This window comes from Gopherus evgoodei, chromosome 2 (assembly GCF_007399415.2).
Source record: "Gopherus evgoodei ecotype Sinaloan lineage chromosome 2, rGopEvg1_v1.p, whole genome shotgun sequence".
In the NCBI taxonomy this organism is placed as follows: Eukaryota; Metazoa; Chordata; order Testudines; family Testudinidae; genus Gopherus; species Gopherus evgoodei.
The window spans coordinates 41838727-41863184 of NC_044323.1; the positions used below are offsets into that span (position 1 = coordinate 41838727).

General features: G+C 41.0%; 2 protein-coding genes across 6 annotated transcripts in view; one reads left to right on the forward strand and one right to left on the reverse strand.

Moving 5' to 3' along the window:
- NMT2 (N-myristoyltransferase 2) overlaps positions 1–12065 on the forward strand; it is a 53944-nt gene extending 41879 nt beyond the window's left edge. For all 3 annotated transcript variants that reach the window (XM_030550471.1, XM_030550470.1, XM_030550472.1), the window contains 3 exons: positions 749–916; positions 8074–8211; positions 8395–12065. In XM_030550471.1, the coding sequence (XP_030406331.1) occupies positions 749–916; positions 8074–8211; positions 8395–8415 (327 nt within the window). In that variant the 3' untranslated portion in view covers positions 8416–12065. The remainder of the gene's footprint in view (positions 1–748; positions 917–8073; positions 8212–8394) is intronic.
- RPP38 (ribonuclease P/MRP subunit p38) lies at positions 8272–17041 on the reverse strand. 3 transcript variants are annotated; one of them, XM_030550475.1, is made up of 3 exons: positions 16992–17041; positions 16098–16180; positions 8272–13322 (listed from the first exon to the last, which is right to left on the reverse strand). In XM_030550475.1, the coding sequence occupies exon 3, from the start codon at positions 13287–13289 to the stop codon at positions 12438–12440; it is 852 nt and encodes a 283-aa protein (XP_030406335.1). In that variant the 5' UTR covers positions 13290–13322; positions 16098–16180; positions 16992–17041; the 3' UTR covers positions 8272–12437. The 3 variants fall into 3 exon arrangements, with proteins under 3 accessions (XP_030406335.1, XP_030406333.1, XP_030406334.1); XM_030550473.1 differs by lacking the exon at positions 16992–17041 and adding an exon at positions 16591–16696; XM_030550474.1 differs by lacking the exon at positions 16992–17041 and adding an exon at positions 16498–16528.
- Positions 17042–24458: the final 7417 nt, after the last annotated feature.

The window sequence follows — 24458 nt, forward strand, 5'->3', positions numbered from 1 at the left end:
TTTTCCTCCAGGACAAATTGGCAGAGGCCCTAGGGGTTTTTCACCTTCCTCTGTAGCATGGGGCACGGGTCACTGTCTGGAGGAGTCTCTGCACCTTCAAGTCTTTAAACCAGGATTTGAGGACTTCAGTGGCTCAGACATAGGTTAAGGGTTTGTTGCGGGAGTGGGTGGGTGAGATTCTGCTGCCTGCGTTGTGCAGGTCAGACTAGACGATCATATTGGTCTCTTCTGACCTTAAAGTCTATAATTGAGTCTGTAATTGTCTTTATTTGCAGCAGGTGATATTTAGATTAGATATTAGAAAAAGTTTCTAACTATAAGGGTAGTTAAGTACTGGAACAGATTACCAAGGACGGTTGTGGAATCCCCATCATTGAAGGTTTTTAAGAACAGGTTAGACAAAAATGTGCAAGGGAAAGTCTAGGTATACTCGGTCAGTCCTGCCTTAGTATGGCAGGATGGACTAGATGACCTCTCAAGGTCCCCTCCAGCACTGCCTTTCTATTTATGAAATTAAGATGTTCTGAGGGCACCAATTCCGTGCGTCTGATTTTAACCAAGAGAATTTTTGAAGTTGTGATGAATGCGCAGTATAGAGCAGTGCTGATAGCCATGCCACCTGAAAGGTAGGCTTCTGGCAGCTAGTATTTGTACTTTCCCAAAATATCTGCTGCACAGAGTGAAGGCTAAAACTGTAGCTAATTAATTACAAGCTGATTCTTCATTCAATGACTTTTTTCTTCCCCAGAGTTCAAATGGTATTTTAACCGATTTTCTGAGTTTCTACACGTTACCTTCAACAGTTATGCACCACTCTGTTCATAAAAGCCTCAAAGCTGCCTATTCCTTCTACAATATTCATACAGAGACTCCTCTTTTGGATCTAATGAATGATGCACTCATTATAGCTAAATTGGTAAGTAACTTACTTTCCCTGTCTACTTTTCTCAGAAAAGTAGGGTAATTTAAAAAAAAAATGAAAAGAAGTATTTAATGTGTAATATTCCTTTTTTTTTTACTTTAAAAAGGGATTTTTAATGCACTTGCAGAACTTAAAAAAAATCTATATTAGCTTTTCTCTTCACTTTGAACAGTACTAGAGAAAAAGGAAAAAATTCCCATAAGCCTGCAGTATTTTTACAAAATATATTTTGAATAGTGCTGTTGATTAATCGCAGTTAACTCACGCGATTCACTCAAAAAAATTAATCGCACTGTTAAATAATAGAATACCAATTTAAATTTATTTTTGATGCTCTTCTACATTTTAAAATATATCGATTTCAGTTACAACACAGAATACAAAGTGTACAGTGCTCACTTTATATTATTTTTATTACAAATATTTGCACTGTAAAATGATCAACAAAAGAAAAGGTCTTTTTTCAGTTCACCTCGTAGGAGTACAGTAATGCAATCTCTTTACCATGAAAGTGCCACTTACAAATGTAGGTTTTTTGTTACATAACTGCACTCAAAAACAAAACAATGTAAAACATTAGAGCCTACAAGTCCATTCAGGCCTACTTCTTGTTAAGCCAATCGCTAAGAGAAACAAGTTTGTTTACAGGGCATAATGCTGCCCATTTCTTAATTACAATGTCACCTGAAAGCGAGAACAGGCATTCTCATGGCACTGTTGTAGCTAGTGTCACAAAATATTTGTTCCAGATGTGCTAAAGATTCATCAGCCCTCTTCATGCTTCGGCCACTGTTCCAGAGGACATGCTTCCAAGTAGATAGCGCTGGTGAAAAAAAATGTGTTAATTACATTTGTGACTGAACTCCTTGGGGGAGAATTGTATGTCTCCTGCTCTGTTTTACCTGCATTCTGACATATATTTCATGTTATAGCAGTCTCGGATGGTGACCCAGCACATGTTGTTCATTTTAAGAACACTTTCACTGCAGATTTGACAAAATGCAAAGAAGATACCAATGTGAGATATCTAAAAATAGCTACAGCATTCCACCCAAGATTTAAGAATCTGAAGTACCTTCCAAAATCTGAGAGGGACGAAGTGTGGAGCATGCTTTCAGAAGTTTTAAAAGAGCAGCACTCTGTTGTGGAAACTACAGAATCCATACCACCAAAAAAGAAAATCAATCTTCTGCTGGTGGCACCTGACTCAGATGATGAAAATGAACATGCGTTGGTCCACACTGCTTTGGATTGTTATTGAACAGAACCCATCATCAGCATGGACGCATGTCCTGTGGAATAGTGGTTGAAGGATCAAGGCACATATGAATCTTTAGCGTATCTGGCATGAAAATATCTTGCAACGCCGACTACAACAGTGCCATGCAAAGACCTGTTCTCACTTTCAGGCGACATTGTAACAAGAAGTGGACAGCATTATCTCCTGTATATGTAAACAAACTTGTTTGTCTTAGCTTTTGGCTGAACAAGAAGTAGAACTCATTGGACTTGTAGGCTCTAAAGTTTTACATTGTTTTATTTTTGAATGCAGGGGTTTTATGGTACATAATTCTACATTTGCAAGTTCAACTTTTATGATAAAGAGATTGCACTACAGTACTTATATTAGGTGAATTGAAAAATACTATTTTGTTTTTTTACAGTGCAAATATTTGAAATAAAAAAAATTATAAAACTGAGCATTGTACACTTTGCATTCTGTGTTTGTAATTGAAATCAATATATCTGAAAATGTGGGAAACATCCAAAATATTTAAATAAGTGGTATTCTATTATTTTTAGCAGTGCAATTAATCGCACAATTAACTTTTTTAATCCCGCGATTAATTTTTACATCACTTGACAGCCCTAATTTTGAACAATGTTCTGTTACCAGTAAATTCAAAGCAAGTGGTTTATTACGCTGTTTGGTAATGTGAAAACTGAAACTGAGTGTTGCTAGAGCTATGCAGAGCATCTGGAGCAGTAGTAGGCAACCTGGGGCCCACGGGCCACACGCGGCCCGTCAGGGTAATCCACTGAAGGGCTGCCAGTCAGTTTGTTTACAGTTGCACGGCCGCCTGCAGCTCCCGGTGGCTGCGGTTCGCCATTCCCAGCCAGTGGGAGCTATGGGAAGCAGCAGCCAGCACGTCCCTGCAGCCTGCACCGCTTCCCGCATCTCCCTTTGTCCGGGAACGGTGAACCGCAGCCACTGGGAGCTACAGGTGGCTGTGCAAATGTAAACAGACTGTCTGGCGGCCCGCCAGCGGATTACCCTGACGGGCTGCAAGCAGGTCACAGGTTGCCCACCATGGATCTGGAGCATACTGGTGAAAATCTGGCCCTTAGTATCCAAATTAACAGTAAGCACTGGATATTCAATGCTAGAAGAATGTACAGTATAATTAAAATAGTGACTCACTGATAGGATTGGACAACTTATCAAGGTTTGCAGAAATAAATTAGTTTGGATTTGTTTAGTAAAATGGAAGGGTTTATTTTGTGTTGGGAATTAGTTGAAATTACAACTCGTAATTAACTGTTTTTGCCTTTTAAAGCCACAAAAGTGGTATTGTATATGGAAGCAAAGAGAAGATGTGAAGTGTTTAAATTATGTATTCTCAAATTCTAAGTTGTATAAACATTTTCTCACACAGAGAGAACAACATTAATGATGCAATTTGGGCAAATGGGGGGGAAGCCACTACAAATGAAGGGTTCAGAAGTACATTTAAAGTATTCTCATGGGTTCAATGCCATCTAGCACTAAAAATAGTAGACACCATGCATTATCCTTGTAAAATGTTTGTAAGTGATTGATGTAGGTGTTTATGGTGATATATATATCTACAGAATCAATCTCATATATTTACTTTCATTTTTAAAAAGATGAACAATTCAGAATTAATATAGAGTACAGATCAGCCCTGTGAACTGAAACCAGTGTGTAGTATTTTTGCTTTTCCTCCATGCATGAAGTTTTGAGATTATAACAAAATAAGGTTCACTAAGGTAAAATGGAAATTTAACAAGAATTTATATGTATATTTTTTCAAAGAACAGATGGTCTGGTTTTAATTAGTGCCCTGTTCAAACTGCTGACAGCAAAAGAAAAGGAAAAAAAGCTGTAGATAGGTATTGAGCACTGTATAGTATGTTCATTTGTAGAGACTGATGATATGTTTCCTTGAAACATGCAAATATTTCTTTCTGCTGAGAATCCAGTGGCACATTTAATGAACAAAGTGTGTAAACTTGCTTTACTTTTGTAAATTATACTCATTCCGAAAAACACTTAGTACCTTGTTAAAATAGGATATTATACAGATTTATATGCAAGCGGAGTACCTTTATTTACTTGAAGCTAAGACTGAAGTCTCCAGCACTATGTAGTTACTTAATATTTTACTTTGTGTGTATAAATCAGAAACAACTCACAAAGACAGATTAATGGTAACAGAAGGACTAACTATGTATCATGATCATTCTAATATTTTTTAATCATATGAGCTATTGTACCTTGAGCATTGTCCTGATGGATTTCCTAAACTAAACAGGATTGGGCTGGGTTAGAACTTGAATGGGAGATACCCATCAGATGCGGGAAGCAGTGTTTATGATCCAAGTAAATACTGTACGTCCCAGCGTGGTGTTCAGGGGCCAGCACGCTACTGGAGGTTCAGGTCAGATTTTCAAAAAGTATTTAGGCACCTGAGGATTCAGATAGGTACCTAATGTGACTTTTAAAAGCATCTAGGTGTCCAAATCCCATTGAGATTTGATGCCTGGTCAATTTTGAAAATCCCACTAGGTGTCTGTCTGCATCTTTAGTCACCTAAATACCTTTAAAAATCTGGTCCTCGGTGTTTTAGATAAAGGGGGAAAGAGGGAATGTAAAATATCACCTAATCAAGAGCTAATTACAAACAGAAATAACTCTTAAATAGAAGAGGAAAACAGGAAGCTGTCCTTTTGGCGGTAATTTGTGGTACAGGAAGTGCAGCTCTTTATTAAACTGCATGAGACTTTGAGTTGTGAGTTCTGTGTTCATTTAACAGTGGTTTTAATATGAATTGTTCTAAACACACACATTCATGTAGACAGGAGTTTCAAACTTGGATGTGTAAAGTTAGATACCTAAATCTATGTTTAGGCACCTTAAGTAAGTGGCCAGACTTTTTCAGAGGTACAGAGCACTTTCAGCTTCTATTGAAGTCAGTGACTTAAATGAACCAAAATATACTGGACTATACATAATTCTAATAAAAGTGGTATACATATTCAAGAATGAAGAATTACAAGTTGCTACATGTGTGTATCTAAAATTATAAAGAAAATTCTATTTCTTGTGAAATTATGTAATAATTAGATTGAAGGATAGGGTGTAGAATTAAGATTGTATGTGCAAATTTAACTTTGTCATTTCCTGACCTTTTGAGTGCTTAACTGTACAGCTTTAATGTTCTTTTCACTTAGTTCTGATGGAATTTCTGCAGGAGAGAGGCTCTCTACTGCTAATTTTGGAGTAGTTCAGCTTTTACTTTCCCAGATGCAGAGGCCTTGCCTCTTGTTTGTGTATCTGTGTGTACTTTCTGTACATTTTTTCACAGCACATCTAACTTAAACACATGTATGCATGGCAAGAACTTCTTTAGTAGCGTAACGTGAGAAATCTCTGCAAAATGTACTGGGCATATATGGTGTGTGATTTTTTAAAAAGGGGCAATAACTTGGTCAGAATAAAAATATTTTCACGAAAATATTTAAAGGCACTTACTATAGCAGAAGTCTGTTTGCATGCCAAATTTCAGCTTTATGCTTCCTGCTATTCCAGCATTAATCTTTTTTTTTTTTTTACCACTTTTTCTTTATAAGGGGGACAGGTCTTTTTTTTTCTTTTTTCAGTTTCAAACAGCTGAACATTGTTGCTGTTACTAATAATTTGTATTACAGTTGTGCCTAATGGTGTGCTGCACTCTCACAGAGGGGAGCACTAGTGAATTCAGTGGAACACGACAAAAGTGAAGCAAGTGTGTGACAAATTGCAATATCAGAGCCTAATTAAAGACTAGGGCTCCTAGGCACTACAATAATACAAATAATAATGAGTCAGTTTAACACAGTCGAAGGGAATCGGGTGGGTGGGAATGTGTAAAGGCCAGTTTTACAGTAGAAATTTAAGACTACTCAGTTTCTGTGGCATCTTGATGGTAAAAAGACTAATGTAATGGGAAAGAGAGGGAGTGGACAGTTGGCAGAGGGCAAGTGAGCAGGAGAGGGGCACATGCAATGAAGACGTAGAAGATCAAATTCTTGCATCACTTTTGGGAAGGAACCAAACTTGAAGAAATTAAATCCTGAAAATATATAAATGACTGAAAACAGGTTAGGATTGATATGTTTATGCAGCCTCAACTATAGCAACTAGTACTGTGCCTGCTCAAATGCAGTTTAATGTAGACTAAACTAAGATCAATCTTGATGATATTCTGCAAAGAAACAAACGTAACTTTGAAACTGCATTAGGATTATTTTGATGTTTTACTCCTGAATATCACCTGACGATGTCCTACCTCCTAGAGCAGTGGTTCTCACCCCAGGGGCCATTTGCGGCCCAATCAGCACATAGCTACAGCCCATGTTGTGACATTCTCAGGGCTCTAACTATGGCAGGGTAGGAGGAGCACATGCCCCAGTCACAGAGCCAGCAGGGGGGTCCAAAAATGGGGTGGCACAGAATCAGGCCTAGCCGCATCAGCAAGAAACCAGGGTGCTCTGCACCCCTCCCCCTACACCACCTTTACCCTACTGGTCCAGTGACCTGGCTGGAGCAGGCTCCCTGACGCTAGGACTGCAGTGGCAGGCGGGTAGGGCAGGCTGTATGGCTAAGCTGTGTGTAACCAAGGTAGGAAACCAGTGGACACGAGAAGAAGGGTTCAAGGGGCTAGTGCCCCAGTGAGAGGGTGCAGGGGGCTGGGGCATGGGAAGGAGGGCGCAGCCAGTGCATGGGGGACAGACTGTAGGTGTGTGGACTAGTGGCCAGGGGCAGCCCTTGGATGGGAGGCTAGATAGGCACAGTCCCTGGATGGAGGGGTTGAGGGCTGGGAGCATGTGTGGGGGGGACTAGATGCTGGAGGGGGTTGTTCTGCCCTGGACAGGGCACTCTGTCTCTGCAGAGCAGGTACGTGTGCCAGACTGCTGTTGGGGGTGTCTGATGCTGGGGAGACAGTCCCAGGAGGGTTGGGTGATGTGGGGCATTCCCTGGGTGGGGGGACTGGGTGCCTGGAGGACAGTCCCTGGCTGGGGTGAGCACCCCACACCGGGCAGGGCTCCCCATCTTTGCAGGCAGGCTCCGCAGCCACGCTGCCAGCAGCAATGTCATGTCATGCCACCCCTCCAGTAAACTAATTTTAAGTTAATATCTTGACTTATTTTGCTAATTTAAAATGCTCGATAGACATTTGCCAGTATTGAAATAAAAGGTACTACATTGATTTGAATCGTATTGCTCTCATATAACAAATACTAATTTTTTTTTCCCCCAGAAATATTGCAGTGGTTCTCAAACTGTGGGTCAGAACCCCAAAGTGGGTTACAACCCTGTTTTAATGGGGTCGCCAGGGCTGGCGTTAGACTTCCTGGGGACTGAAGCCGAAGCCTGAGCTTCAGCTTCCATTTAGCTTCACACCATCCTGGGTTGGCAGGGCTTATGCTATGGCCCCTCTGCCTGGGGCGGCTGGACTTGGTGGGGCTCAGGTTTCTGTCCGTCCTGCTGGGGTCATGTAGTAATTTTTGTTGTCAGAAGAGGGTCCCGGTGCAATGAAGTTTGAGAACCTCCAATGTATTGTATTGTGGATGGGGCCCACATAACACACAGAGAGCTATATGCGTCCCACAGTGGTAAATAGGTTAAGAAACACTGTTCTAGAGAGAGAACCTTCAGTCTAAATTACCCTATGTGATATGCAGACAGAATTACTTTCTATTGGAAAATTTTCTATTCTGCATGCATATCAGAATGCAGGATCAAATCTAATGTCTATTTAGTGAAAATCATTAGACTCTTGGATACATTTATACTCATTATGTGTGTATATAAAGTATCATTTGAAAATCAAAATAACATTTCAAAAATGTTTTGATGTTTCCAGAAAGGATTTGATGTGTTCAATGCACTAGACTTGATGGAAAACAAAATATTCCTGGAAAAACTCAAGTTTGGGATAGGAGATGGGAACTTGCAGTATTATTTGTACAACTGGCGGTGTCCTGGCATGGAATCAGAAAAGGTAAGAGAGAAAAGAGCTTCTGTGCACAGTTAACAATAAAAATACATTAACTTAAGAATGTCAAAACAGACAAAACTTTTAATTTGTTTTTAAATTGAACATCTAAGATTCATAATTAAGTTAAAAAAGCCAATATTTGTTGCTATACTTGCATTAACTACTGCATTTTGCTCCTTACTTTAGGTGGGCCTTGTATTACAATAAGGAGGACCCTTGTGTTTCTAGAACTCTGAAGTTGTCATTTGGATTGATTTAATCTACATAACAGTTCTTGGAACAGTATTGTTCAAGAGGAATAAAAGCACAACATCAGTGAAATTGAAATAATCCATCAAAATAATGAAGAAATCCATATCTGACCGATTTTACACATTTTCAGATAGAATGGAAAGTTCATGAAACTTTTGTCCATAAAAAAGAATAAAAGCACATTCATTTAATTATCAAAGCTTAGCTCGCACCTTGATAAAAAGAAGGTATTTTTTTCCACTCTGTAGAAAAGACTGTTTTGTACAAACTGAACTGCAGTGGTGGATTAGGGTACAAAAATCTTTGCTATTATGTGAATGAACTGCTGCATTTCTATTTATTAAGTGGTGGTGTATGTTTGTTAGTGTAGCAGAATGAAGGATCCATACTGAGTATCTTTGCTTATAAAATTCACATGGATGTCATCATTTGGGGTAAAATAATGGATTTATGAAATATTTGTAGCTAATATGAAAGTCTTGGATGTTTTTTGTAACTGGAGCAGTATGAAAATGTGCTGGTTTGACTAGTGCATTTGTTTCTCTATAAGCAACGCTGCCAAATCAATAAAAATACAGATTTGTACTTTGATCTTCATTAGATCAGTGGACTGATTCAGTAGTATTGCACAGTTCAGTGCAGATGTGTTGCCAGAATGATTATAAATTACTGTACTTAATTTATAGTTGTGGCACAAAACCTTAGTTTTTCCTCAGTAAATCAACATCAGCCTGTGTGTAAAACTAAGAATTTTGGTAATGCTATCAAACTATTTATAGTTTTGAATGTTTTCAATGCTTCTGCAAAATTGCACATATTCCTTTGTCTACTTTGATGTCTGTAATTCTAACAAAAAGTATCTTGTGTAAATAAGTATTCATAAATTGTTACTGGTAGTGTTTTTATCCTGAATTTTGAACAAAAGGTTTCACTGTATATAGTATCAGTAATCGAGAGAGATACATGTTTCTCCCTATCCCCTGGAAAGACTATGTACTGGCCTCAACTTAAATGCAACAACCTGATTTTTATTTCTTCATGAATGCTCTGCAACTAGAAGCATTTGGTATACGTTCCATAATGTCACACTCATAGCTTAAATTGTGATGGCAATTCTTAGAGTTTAGGTATGCTATAGTCACATGAGCAGCACAATCTACAGTTCTAGCTGAAAGTGCAGGTATTTTGGACATTACTTGAATATTTGGTGAAGTATTTATGGATAAACCTGGCTTTAACACCTCCATAATTCTAAATGTGAGAGCAAATTTTGCTCAACTTTAGGAGCTGTCTGAAATTAGCCACGTAGAGGTATTTAGTTCTGCCTCTACCACTGAACGTAAGCTGCCACACATGATGTTATCTCATAAAAGTCATTCTTTTATAATGGAAGGGGACTCTACCCCATATGTACAGGGGTAACAGGCTCTCAAGCTTTGTCTAAACTATGATTTAAAGGCATATTGCTAGGTAAATGTGTTCTAACTCATACTAATACACAGTTACTCCAATGTGAACAGTGCAGCCTGCTTCAATATGTGCTCAAGTTAAAGCACACTGCCCCTGTCTACATTAGACTTTGAAAGGTAGTACATTCCAACACCCCAGGGTTAGCTTCCAATTATCCATAGTAGGATTTAATTAGCCACTTATGTCATTAAAGCTAAAATGGTTTGTACCTTAAAGTCAAGGAGGGCCTATTGCTGGCCTGAAGAACACAAGCTGTATCTACACAGGCCCATCCAGGACAGATATGACAAATCAACTTAACCTTACAGCGATGTGCATAAATTAAAGCCTATTAATCACTCTCATGGATTCTCTCATGCAAGAATAAAGCAGCCTTAATCTGCTATAGTTTAATTCTCTGCCAAAATCTGAGGATTAAACCAGTGATTCCTGAATTTATTAATGTGAGCTACAAACTGCATTTTGTCTTTTTTTGCACCTCCCATTACATATATGAACCCTCAGCCCCAGCACTGCAACCCTAAATCCCATCTAGGTTCAGAGGAGGTGGGGGGAGGGTTTGGAGTTCACCCTGGACTCATCCCAGTAGCAGCTCCTGTCAAGGCTGGGGAGCAGGAGGGTTGGCCCCAGCTCTGGACATTGCAATTAGGTGCATGGGGTTGCAGCACCACTCATTTTTGCACATACACACCCAAGTTTGACAGAGGGGTGGCCAGGCCAAATTTGATTGGCACTTACAGTGCCACTCCTGTTTGGCCCTTCTACTCCTCTGTCACGATAGAGTAGCTGCACCACACTTGAGTGGCACTGTGACCACAAACATCAAGTTGCAACACCCAGCATGGGGAACTGGACCGAGTCCCACAGGACAAGAGCTGCTGCGGGTGAGAGCTGGGCAGGTTTTCTCTCCAACACCCCTACTGCATTGGGGCCTCCCATCCGCATCAAGCTGGGAAAAGTATATGTTAGCCTAAGTCTGGGCTCAGCAATGGGTTATTCTGACCCTGGACATGGCAATCCATCTAGAACCTTCCCAAAACCCACTGCTTGGGAAACACTAAGCCCACTTTATTCCTGAATTAGAACAACTATAGGGGTTGTAATGTGCTTTAATTTACCCTTTTAGTTGATTCACTTTAACTTTCTTGAGTGACAAGCCCAAAGAACACACACAGAATGGCTAAAAATTAGTATCTGCCCTTTTTTTTTTCCAGGCATTTTGCTATTAGAAGTCTCTGCTGCAGTTTAACCTTCAGTTAGCCTCATTACTATGGAATCACTGCTTGTGACCCTTTTTAATTTGTCCCCTTAACTTGTACATGAGTGCAGAGAGAAGGGGAATCTAGAATACAGGCAGCCTAGATAATCACAGCCTAGAAGAAACACAGAAGTTTCTTCCCTATTTAAAAAACAAACACAGGCTCACTTAAAGAAAGAGATTTTTGCTAGCTTTCTTCCTGAAGGACAGTAGTAGCTTTTGAGTAAAATGTTAGCTCTAAGTAAATTACTTCTATTTTGCTGAGATTATATACCTTTTTTTATTGCAGTGTGAGGTGCTTCACTGTTCCTTACCTTCTAAACATCCTTACACAATTTCCTGCAAAATGTCTGGTGTGTGCTCTCATTATATTCTACTGCTTACTACGGCAGTTTCTTAAAATGCATTTCTCTTCAAGAGACAAGTAGCATATCATTTTCAGCTATTTGGAATTATTACAATTCTTACCTGCCATTTTACATGAAATAGTTTCTAAACTCCCTTTGTGAAATAATGTTGACAGTTAACTTCATATTTGTATTATGTGGATCCTGTGAGAGAATGTCTCGGTTTGCATACAACAGTCTTAAAATGCATTTTTCCTGCAACAGAAGTATTTAATTATTCATATGTTGATCAAGACTAATGTTTTCCTTTAGCGTATCAGAGACCAAATATATCTGGAAACCAGTTTAGCATGCATCTCTTGACCAAAACCAACCTCGTAGAGCAGAGTATTAACATTCAAAACCAGAGCCTGTGTAGGTGCCTACCAGTTACAGACGTTTGCTTGAAACATCTTATAAATGACCAGCTTTTAAAAAACAAAGTTTATACCAGCATGGACACTTGTTTGAATAAACTTTCAATTTTGATATTCATTTGTTTGAATAGTTACATTTAATTTTAGAGTTTTGTTCTAAGTATATTCATTCCCTAAAACCGAAAGAATCTGCTTGATGCTTTTCATTAATAACAAATGCACATTCTAGAACTATACCACACACCAGTAAGCCTAGGCTCTCTAAACAATAATTAAGCAGGAAAGCGGTTAACACTTATGCACAATTTATAGATTGCATGCTTTAATGTCAGAACAAAACAAGTCTGAGTTCATCTTCTATTGGTCAAATGACTTTACATCTGAAGCTATGACATTTAAAAGCAGCTAACTTAGTTACATGGGGCAGTTTCCAATACTACATAAAAATCATTTTACTCCCACTGTAAAGACTTGTACTAAACTAAGTTATTTTGAAGCAGCTTTTTTATTTTTGGGAGGTTTTCGTATCTTATTTGGATTTGGAACAAGCTTTTTAATTCTGAGAGCTTGTAAAGTTACATTTGAAGAATCTGACTTACTGCTTTCAGTACATTTCCACTTATGGCTTTGAGGGAACTCCTCCGCTGAGGTCTCCATAAGCTCGGTATCTTGAATTTCCAAAGGATCAGTATATGCCTCTGCCATATGTTGCTCACTTCTGTGATGAATCCAGGGCACATCCAAGCTAGGTATCCGTGGTATTATAGCTTTGACTACTTCAGTAAAAGTATCAGAATTCTTTTTAAAACCCAGTGCTAGAACAGATGTTAAGCCAAGCATAGGTGCTATGCTTTCACTAAGACGTGGAACCTGCCCAGCAGGGACTGCTCGACTTGCACTGAGTTGAATAAGGTGCATGGTGATCATAGTAGGTTTTGCAGATTTACACACCAGCACTAGAAGTAGTTCATTTTTTTCCAAAGATCTAGTAACCTCATTAATTCCAATAGCAAGCTGTTTCCTGACATTTAAGTCAGTCCATCCTTGTTCTTGTTGAATATGGTCTATTTCCTTCTCCTTTGGAAGTACACTACAATCACTAGCATCACATTTTTCTTTAATTTGCCTTTTTGCAACAGAATGCTTTTTCCTCCTTCGAGTCTCAATCTTTTTAAGTCCAATGTGTTTAATCCTTTCTTCCAAGGTCTGGAGTATAAAGTGCATATCATCTCTTTCTAGGGTATGCCACTTGATGATATATGGGTTATTTAAAGATGTTTTTACAGTAATTTTCTTTGCTTTACGGACTGATCCACCCCTGGCCTGCACTATGGGCATCTTGATGCTTTTCTCTGTGTGTTGACAACTCAGCTATGAATAAGAGAAAAGAGGAAACTACTAGTTAATATTTTAAAGATACCCATAGTGAACACTCTTTAAAAAGTGCCTCTCTTGGGCATGCAATAGTCAAACTCTTTCTATTGCAACAGATTTGTGCTTCTTAGTACCTTTCCTAATATTTTAAGAGGTTTATAGCCTGTTTCACACCACCTCAGTACAGCTTTTTTTTAAATCTTTACAAAAAGCACATTCAGGAATCACCCAATGAAATTAATAGGCAGTAGCTTTAAAACAATAGGAAGTACTTCTTCCACAACACAGAGTTAACCTGTGAACTCATTGCCAGGAGATGCTGTGAAGATCAAAATCATAACTGGGTTCAGAAAAGAACAAGATAAGTTCATAGAGAATAGGTCCATCAGTGGATATCAGTCAAGATGGTCTGGGATGCAAATCCATGCTTTATGTGTTCCTAGCCTCTGATTGCCAAAAACTGTTCTACTCATTGCCTCTGATGCACCTGGTATTGGCCACTGTCGGGAGACAGAGTACTATTGGTCTGATCCAGTGTGGCTGTTCTTATGTAGTATTTGGTACATAGCACCTGCTCCATTCATTAATGAAAAAGCAACAAGTCAAGACTTGTGCCAAAAGTGATACATCTGAAACTGCACAGAGACTGCTAGAGGTTCTACAGATTAAAAAACTAAGTCAAAGCAAACTGTTGAAGTTGTAGGAAACAAATATTTAATTTTTACTGCTGCACATATATATTTTGGAAACTATCAAGAGAACAGTGATCTGAACCTATAATATCTCAGCTATAGCAAACTATTTTATATTCTTGAATTCATGAAGTATCTTTACTTTGATTAGCATCCTCAATCTTTCCCCTTTTGCAATGTAATTCACATTAGCAAGTGTTCTTGTTTAATGGCATATAAAAGATACAATTTTTAAAAACTAAATTCTTAGACTTTAGTAAGGAAAGGTAAATATTCTATTGTACACCTCCATGGAAACTCAGATTTGACCTGTAACAGCAGCACATTATTCCAGACATGGTATTGTGACATCTAAACTAAAGAAGCTCAGGTTTCAAATCAGAAAGGTTGAGACATGTCATTCTTAAGGGAAGATCCACAATTACAGAACTCCCTCTAGAGAACAATATTACTCACATTTAAAGGGCAATAAGTGTATCTGGTTTATATAGGTATTTCCCAAATAACCATTTCATAAGTCACCCTAGTCCTGCCTACATAGGCAAAAAGGTGTGTTTTTAATCAAGTTAGCTCAACTTGACTGATATCACTCTAACACCTTAAAGACATAATTTAACACCATTACAATCATTTGGTTTGCTCACGTACCTAGGCTCTCACCTAGACCACAACACAACCAGTTCAAATGATCTTACAATAGTTTCTCCAAATCAAGCTGTGTCTACACAGACATTTGGGAGGATAGGGGTGTCTTCATTGAGTACAGTTAACTACTTGACTGAAAAAATACCTCTTCTGCCCATGTAGACAGGTGCAGTAACACTGTTCTCTAGGAAATTAACTACTACTATCTGTTCACTATAAAACAGAAGAAGGAAAATAAAAATTAATAAGTTTATGCTGATTATGGGATGGGTTTTTTTCCTTTTTGAGGCTATTTGATATCTTTTAATTTTATAGCTAATCCAGAGGGATTTTTTTTTAGTAGCATAAGATTGGTCAAGCAGCTTAATTTGTAAGATGTCTCATAAAAGAAACAACGTAAACAACAAGACAGAAAGGTAAGTATATGCTACTGCTGGAGAGGCTGAATGTCTGTACTATGGGCACAGCCTAAGAGAAGTGACAGCCTATGATGGAGTGGGGCAAAACGAGAATGTACCTTTTGGATTTTCTTCATCTGAAGACTTTTAAGGAGGGACCATGGCATATGCATACCCTTCATACTGGACACAGACCAAGAAAGAAGACAGCAGTAGAGTAGTACACAAAAAGTAGTAGGACAGATAAGAGAGATTAACCAGGCTCAATTCTCATTGTGTTGAAGGGATTTCGTTCCATGAGATTTGATTTCTCTCCTTCCCAAATAATCAGATTAAGGGAGAGTGATAGTAAAAATAAATGGCCTATGGGTTCTCTACATTATGTGTATTTTGTACCACAGTTTAATGTAATATAGGTGCATTGTTTTTGTTCAGGTATCATTTAATATTGGGTCCATCGTCCTAATATCATCCTAGATGTTATAATGATGAGTATTTTAAAAGTATATACATAAATGGGGCTTAAAAATACACTTGGGAGTGGGAAGCCTTTCCTGGGGAGTGTGCGGGTTATGGCTACGTCTTCAATTTCTGTAGAATTGTTTAAGATAAGTTACCTTTGCAAGCATAACGGCTAGAAACATCACAAACATGAACTACATATAACGTGCTGAAAGACACTTTTAACACTTCTGCTGTTAGGTAAAGCTATAAGCAACAGCAGCTAAGTTCACTCTACAAGTATCTAGTTAGTTTTGCAGGATTTTTCTGAGAAACATGTTGACAACAGTGAAGCTGTCAGAAGTGATGCATTTTTCATGTTTGCTGCCATGGAAAGATCTGAGCAGAAGAGACAGGCACTGATATTATTCACTGGATAAGGTAATCAAAAAAATGAAGGTTGGATGATTGAGTAGCCTCCTGCCATAGCTAAAGGAAGAATATAGTGCTGATCACCAGGGGTAACAGACTAGGGTTATATCCCTGGACTAATCTGGTGGACACACTCACATATCACCTATAGCTTTTATATTTACCTCTGACTAGTAGATTTAGTTCTCCAAACGGTAGATGTTCTGGTAAATATCTGAAGCCCTGTAGACACCTCAGAACACCAAACCTACAAAATAATGGTAAATTGTGATTATGGGCAAAATATCAACATTTAGCCTTGCTTATCTGCTCCTCATCGACCTAATGTTTAAAACCTGCCACGTCTCTATTCAGAAATCAAGAACATCCAAATCCCAATTCTAGTGGGACTTGGAACCGTGCAGTAGGTGCCCAACCCCCACTCATCTTATCCCCACCTGAGCCAGAGCCCCCTGGCCCCTCACCCAATCCCCCACCCGAGCCGCAATCCCCGCCCCCTCTGCCCCCAATCCCCCACCCGGGCCGCAACCCCACGCCCGACCCGCAAACCCCCCTGCGCCAGACCCTGCCAAGCCCCGGGGGAGCGGGAACCCCCATCCTGTCCTCGTCATGAGCTAGAACTAAACCCCGCCCCCTCCTCCACCAGCCCCCTCGCACCGGGCTCGGGCCGAGCCGCGGCCCCCGTCGCGCTGCCTTGTGCGGCCTCCTACGGCCCCGCCGCGGCCTCTCGGCAGGGACAACACCCGAGACTCGCCTCCTCCCGCCGCTGGCGCTGAGGCTCTCAGGCCGCGCTGCGCCCGCAACGTGCCACCAGGGAGCGCTGCGAGAACGGCCGCTGCCGCGCCGCATGCGCCGGAACCGGGCCCCGCCGGCCCGCGCCGATCCCCACGTGCGCCGCTGTAAGGACAAAAGCCGCGGACGGCACCTTCCTCCTTCCCCCGGCAGCGGTTACCGCCGTGTCAGTGCGGTCGCCTTTGCCCGCCTGGCGGAATTTGCCACCAGTGATGCGGACGGGTGAGCGCAACGTTAATGTTTCACTTGATTCGTTTCATTATTACCTGGCACCAATGAGAAAAGCGCCTCTCACGTTTTGTAGGCAAGTCTGCAGTGCACGCGCCTGTCACGTCTTCCGGCCCAGGGTAACCATGCTCGAATCGCACACGGTCACGCTACGTCCATTAGTAAGCATAGGCAGTGCAAGTATGGGCTGTTCCCCATGTTTTGTAAACATACAGGTTAAACTGGAAAAAAAAATGTTACACCATGAACTTACATACAGACTTGTCCAAAGGGATGTTCCTACGCCTATTTGCCATTTTATGTGTAATTAGCAACAGTAATATCCCATCTTTTAGTATTATTATCTGAAACAACTGTTGTGGGGTTTTCTGGTGGGTATGAGACACCAGCCCCCCAAAAAATCGTATAGCAATCCTGCTGGGGTGACCAACAGCAGTGTTTCTAAAATATAAGGTGAGTGTTCACAAACAGTTGTCAGCAACAATATACCTTTAAAAAATAATCACAAGGGCAATGAAACAAACCCATGTTCACAATCAGCTATCTGTGGCCTGATAGTGAGGTTGAAGAAATAGTAAAAATAACCTGAAAAAATCAGTCATTACCTTATTATTGAATTCAGGACCGAGATCTGACAACATCTGCTGTGGGCATCAATGTCCAACCACCATTTTGTACATGATGTTTGCCACTTCATACGCTGATTTAGTTCAAAGTGGAAAGGCTTCCACTCATCTTGAAAGATAATCTGTGTCTGTCAGTATATATTGGTACCCTCCTTTGTTGCTGGTAATGGTCCTATTAAATCAATTCCCAACAATTCGCAGAGCCGACTCACCTATATGCAAAGGTACCAGTTACAGTGATATTTCACATTTCTCTTACTAAATGTTCTCAATAAGCCCATATGTCATAAGCAGAGTAAACACTGTAATATGGTTACAACCACCACAAAATCAGAATGTAATGACCACTTTTAAAAACACAATAAAAAGAAATAAAGAAACAAAAAGAAGTACAGGAATGGGGTAGGAAAAATGATACAAGAGGACCCCTGAAGAAATATGCCATGCTAGTGCCAGTGTAGCACAGCACAGCCAGTGCAGAGGTCATTGCTGGCTGTGCTGTGCCACTCCTATGCATTACACTTGTTGCGAATGCAAGGCCTTATATAGCAATAATAAAAACACATAATGATAAACAATTAACTTTAATTCTGTCTTTCAAAGATTTCTTACTTACTTTTAAGGCAATGAATAAGACTTTAAGTGCAGTTCTCATTTTGAATATTCCTTGATGTCCACCATGTGGACTGTCATGATACATTTCAAAGAGTTGTAGTGCTTGTTTCATGATGTGCACAATGACAACTTTTCTTCCTTTTGCAGAATGGAACAGTGTCCCCTCTCTTAATCAGAAAAGATGGAGCCCAGAGGCAGATTAAGGTTTCTCAGGGCCCTCAGCCAGAGCAAGTGAGGGGGCCCCTATCAACTCCTTCCACCTGTCTGTGGGCCCACTGCGTTCTGACCCTTCCACTTGCAGCACTGCCCACAGCCCCACCCCTTTCTGACTCTTCCCTGGAACCCCATCCCTATTCCACTCAGACCCCCTGCATTCCACCTGCCCCACAACTCTTTTGCACCTTTCTCCACCTCACACCCCTTGTGGCCCAAAACTGGAGAAGCTCTGTCCCTGTGTCATGGCCCCAGGGCCATAGTGGGGAGTAAAAGCTCCTCCAGCCCCAGGGGTGAGTGGAGGTCTGGGTGCCACGCTTACTTAAGGGACCAGGGTCAGGGTGCTGGTGCCTCTGCTGCCCCACCTGGCATTTCTGCCAGAGAGTGGGATCAGGCATGGGGGCTTCCCCAGCAACCTCATAGCTTCTGATGGGGATTGGGTTGGAGGCTGCTGGTGGGGGCTTCTCCCACCCAGGAGCTTCTGCCAGGATGGCTTCCCCCATCCCATGGCTTCTGGGAACAAGGTTGAGGGGGTAATCCTAGTGGGGGGTTCCCCCATCCTGCAGCTTCTGACAGGGATGGGATGGGGGCGACGGTGCAAGGGCTTCTCCTGCTCCACCCACTGGGTGGAAGCTGGGGGCCGCCCTGTGGTGGGTTGGATCACAGAAACCCCCTTGGTACTGCCAACTGATGTGCCAAGACTATTTCTGCCCCTGTTTTCCTGCCTTGGCAGCTTGGGACTCCAGAGCCCTGCCTGGTTTGAGCCAGACTCTCTAGCCTGCTGCAAACCCAGACCCAGGTCTGAACCACATCCCCTAACAGCTGTAGGGTCAATTGTAAGCAGGTTAAGAAGTGTTCCTGTCTTTAACACTCAGATGCCTAACTCCCAATGGGGTCCAAACCCCAAATAAATCTGTTTTACCCTGTATAAATCTTATACAGGGTAAACTCATAAATTGCCCGCCTTCTATAAGACTGATAGAGAGATGTGCACAGCTGTTTGCCCCTCCCCCCCAGTATTAATACATACTCTGGGTTAATTAATAAGTTAAAAATGTTATTGAATACAGAAAGTAGGATTTAAGTGGTTCCAAGTAGTAACAGACAGAACAAAGTGAATTACCAAGCAAAATAAAATAGAACACGCAAGTCTATGTCTAATACAGTAATAAAACTGAATACAGATAAAACCCTCACGCTCAGAGGATTTCCAGTATGCTTCCTTTTACAGACTAGTCTCCTTCTAGTCTGCGTGCAGCAATCACTCATACCCCTTGCAGTCACTGTCCTTTGTTCCAGTTGCTCTCAGATATCCTTGGGGGTGGAGAGGCTATCTCTTGAGCCAGCTGAAGATAAAATGGAAGGGTCTCCGAGGGGTTTAAACAGACTTTCTCTTGTGGGTGGAGACCCCCTCCTCTCTTCTATGCAGAGTTCAGCTCCAAGATGGAGTTTTCAAGTCACATAGGCAAGTCACGTGTTCATGCATGACTCAGAATTTACAGGTAGCAGCCATGGTTTACATGCTGCCTTGAACATCCTCAAGTAGATTTCTTATGTGGATTGGAGCCTTCCAAGATCCATTGTCCGTTAAGTGCTTCCTAACTGGGGACTTAACTTGCATATTCCTTTCTCAGGAAGCTGACCAAATGCTTTACTAAGACTACTTAGAAATCAAGCAAGTACACAGCCAATATTCATAACTTTGAACACAAAAATGATGCATGCGTACAAATAGGAGGAATAGATTCAGTAGATCATAACCTTTACATAGATATGTTACATGGCATATGTAGCATAAAACATATTCCAGTTATGACATATATACCTTCATAAGCATATTTCCATAAAGCCTTATGGGGTGCAGTGTCGCACCCCGCATTTGGCCAGGGCCCAATGGCTAATCCACCACTGAGGGAGACATGATGATGAAATCAAATGTTGCACTTAAGGTTTTAGCAGTTATTTGCAAAGCCATTATTAATTATAACGTATATGCATATCAAAGATATCTGTAAACTGTCTGGGTCAGAATGGCTTGAGTACAAGGGGGGAGTTTCAGTGTATGGTTAGAACTAGATGTTGAATTTTTTTTAAAGTAGAAATCATTGCTCAGTGAACATGTAGTGATTGTTGTTGCTGCTTGCAGGATACACTGGATAACATACTTGAGAAAGGAAGCAAAATCATAGGGGGGGTTGGTAACTTTTATAATTTATACTCATTTCTCATGTAACTAACAAATACGTTTGTTGCACCACCTACATAGGTAGCAAAGGAGATTTTCTGAAAAATGTGAATAAAACCAGTGATCCTAGTCCCGGTCCCACTGAAGGTAAGATTAACACTCCAAATAATCTCAGTGTTGGGACATCAGGACCATCATTTATATGCTGAAGATTCCAATGTAATGTGTCTGTATTATATGAAAAAAAATTATTCCTTGCCTTCCAAAGGAAAGATGACAGCAAATTGATGCAGGTTCAGTCTGCTTGCTTTATTCATTCCTTCAGGATATATGTTACTTCTCTTATATGCTAGAACATTTGCAATTTTTTCCTCAAAAGATTTCCCTGAGTATTGTTCACAGAAGAAAACAGCTATGTAAATGCAAACATGTAGTATGAATCCATATAATAATCACATTTCCGATAGTAGGTATGACAGGTACATTGCAGACATATAAGCAGGGTAAACCAAAATCAACAATGCATCATTCATAGGCCAATAACAAGAGAAACATAAGTAAATTGGACTATGTGCATAATTTTGATATATTTGTGACTTATAAAATCTGGCTGCAGTAGATCAATGCAGATTGAATGTCATTTGAGATAATAAGATCACCTACAAGATCAAAATCCACAAGCAGGGTTGCTTGAAGATAAATGTGTTCAGAAAACAACAGAATAGATATGGATAACCTCTCCTTACCTGCCATAATGATTTGTAGTACAGTTAATTTTTTGCCTAGTACAGCGTTTTTGGAGAAAATAGTTTTCTGCAATTCTGAAGAATCTGAAATAAAGAAACCCCTATAACATACACATTTCAATATCCCCATGATCACAGGCATTGTTACCAGATTTCCCTGTTACTTTGGGGAATGCTCATTTATTAGGGTTACTGTTCTGGGGGCAGGAAGGAGGTTCTGTAATTCTATCAATGTACTGCTTGTGTCACTTGTGTTCTCATGCGGAGCTCTACTTCTCCCTTCTGCAAGTTTCCTCCCAATTGAGCTATCCTGCAGGACCTAGGTGCCCCAGGGCTGGGTTCCTCCAGCCCCAGAATCAGATGAACACACACACATTCACAGAGTGCATCTGAATGGACCAGGTCAATCAGCACTTCCAAGCTGACACCTCATATGCCCCTGGACTCAGCAGGCTGGGTTGAGCAACACTTCCAAGCTGCCACCCTCCTATGCCCCAGATTCAGTACATCCCTATCCCCACTTTCAGGTTACAATTGTTCTGGTAGTAACACACTTGATGAGCAAACCCCACAGGATTTTTGGGCGCTGCAGGGATCTTGAGCTTAGGTACCAGGAATGTTGCTGCAGAGACAGAGAGAGAGAGAAGCAACCAGCTTAACTATGAAAGTTATTTATTGCCCGGTAATAACCATACAAGGGGAGCCAAACAAACAAAACAGTTATAATAAATCTAACTTAAATTTGATTATAAAAGTCAGGTTTAGAAAACTATAACTGATCGGGGTCAGAAGGCTATACCTAGAGAGAGATGTTTGGGTTCTCACCGCTCTGTGAAGCTTGAATCAATCAGGGTTCCCAGGTGATGGTAGCAGAGGGTCCGAGGTGCTGGAGACAGGCAGAGCCCCAGCACGATCAGTCAGGAGAAGAAGAAGTCCCAATAGAACTGATGCAGATTTTAGATCCAGGCATCAGAGCATTTACTTGAGCATGGGTAGGGGTTTTTGTAGGGAAACAACAGTGGTTCAAGGGAGAACACTAGATTTGTTTATAGGTAAACTGATGGCTCGAGGGAGTATACCAAAGTTGTTCTGTTCAGGTTAGACAATAGGAACTGATCGTTCCTGACTGTGGGCGGTGTTCGTCTCAGGGAGCTCACAATGCAATTAGGCAGCTTCCGTATTTTGGATACCAATCAAGGATTCATTACTAGGATTGGTCTGATAACTGCTGAGCTGGGTGTGTGCAGGCGTGGGTTCATTAACATCTGGAGCAGAGATCCCCCATCATGCAGTGCTTCCCTGCTCTTCTGGTCCTAGGGTTCAGTGCAGTTCTTGCCTAGGAATCTCTGTTCTCCAGTCTGTATGCTAATGTAGATGCCTCCCTGTCCCATCTTCGATGCAGATGATGCTATGGGAGTTGCCTTAATCCTGTTACCCTTGTCTGGAGGGGTTTTGGTGTGTCTCTCACTGCCTTTTCATTGCTTTTTGAAAGTCTTCCTTCTGGTCAGTTTTGGTTCAAGCAGAAGCTGGGGTAGGGGTTGTCCTACGTGAGAACACAGAGCTCACAGGTAACAGCATGCAAACCATTTAAGAGAGTACATAAGACTTCTGTGGAAGAGTGCGGAGTGCTAAAGGATTTTTGGCCATGCATGGCAGGTTACTTGTCTCAGTAGACAATGAGTTCCCCTCTGCATGCACACAGCCCCTAGCTATATCCCCTCCCTTCACCCTGAGCTGCTTTCACACTGTTTGAGCTGAGCCCCCTTTCTTTGAGTTATAATTTTGGTTGCATCCCCCGCCCCCTACCCAGACAGGCTAGGTGACCTGCTGAGGTGAGTCAGGGCACCATCTGCAGCTCCTCCATGAATGCCACCAACAATTTTGAATTGGTTGTCGCTATATCCCACACCGCATCTGTTCTGGGAGGAAACATCATGTCCACCACATCTGTTCTTGTTGCTCAGTACATACTGCATGATTGTGCAGAGCCATGCAGGCTGCATGCTTCTGTCATAGATGGCAGAGAGTGAGGAGGGTCACACGGGTTTATGGGATATAGGAAAAAAGGTGCAAAAATATGCATCATTGTACATATGTGATACGTATAACTTTAGGGGATGGTGAGCACTGCACTATGTGAAGTTGATCTCTCTGTGACCCATTTTGCCCAGCATGCATTGCCAAAACTTCCAAAAGTACAGTATGGTGGTAAGTTGCACAGTGGGATACCTATCCATGATGGATCACACTGTGTATTGTTGATGCAAACATTTCTGGTGAGTACGCTCAGCGCCAACACAAGGACTCAAGAAGACGTGCACATGTGACATACGAACTGTGGTGATTCTACGGTGACATAAGTTGAGTTAATATAAGTTTGTACTGTAGATACGGCCTTAGCTGTATGAACTGTTTGGAAGAGGTAACAGGAAAAGTATGAGGATGGGCCAAGATTCGTTCAGGTGTTTAGGCTCCTGCTTTTGTGGAACTGGGCCTGCTACACCCTAAAGGCTCATGAACAAAGAGGCACATCAAAAGAACCCAATATCTTTTTTTTAATTGCATGACTTGAGGGTTTATAATTCATGATTTTGAATTCTTGTGGTTGTCAAGCTATCTTGGGGTTACAGATGTGTGGTCATGTTGTGAGGGCCAAAACTATAACCGAGTTCAAAAAAGAATTTTATAAGTCCCTCACAATAGGTCTATCAGTGGTTATTAATCAAGATGACCGAGGATGCAACCCCACTCTCTGGATGTTCCTAAACCACTGACTACCAGATGCTGGAAGTGGACAACATGGGATGGATCACTTGATGATTGTCTCTTCTGTTCATTCTCTCTGAAGCACCTGGCACTGGCCACTGTAGGAAGCCAGATTACTGGGCTAGATTGACAATTGGTCTGATCCACTATGGCCGTTGTTATGTTCAGCAAAAGTTGCAGAAGATTTTTGCCCTTGGGAAGGATATAACATGAGACTGTATAATGCCCTTATTGAATATTTGTGAATCAATTTTTACACAAAAGCAATGACCTGAAAAAGCGCCAAGGGCTGGATTGAGAGGCAAGATAACTAGCAAAAGGCAATTCCAATTGGTGGATCAACTGCAAATGACC

What these genes read in the sequence shown, in the direction of transcription:
- RPP38 (XM_030550475.1), bottom strand. Translation starts at nt 13,289, where the DNA reads ATGCCCATAGTGCAGGCCAGGGGTGGATCAGTCCGTAAAGCAAAGAAA.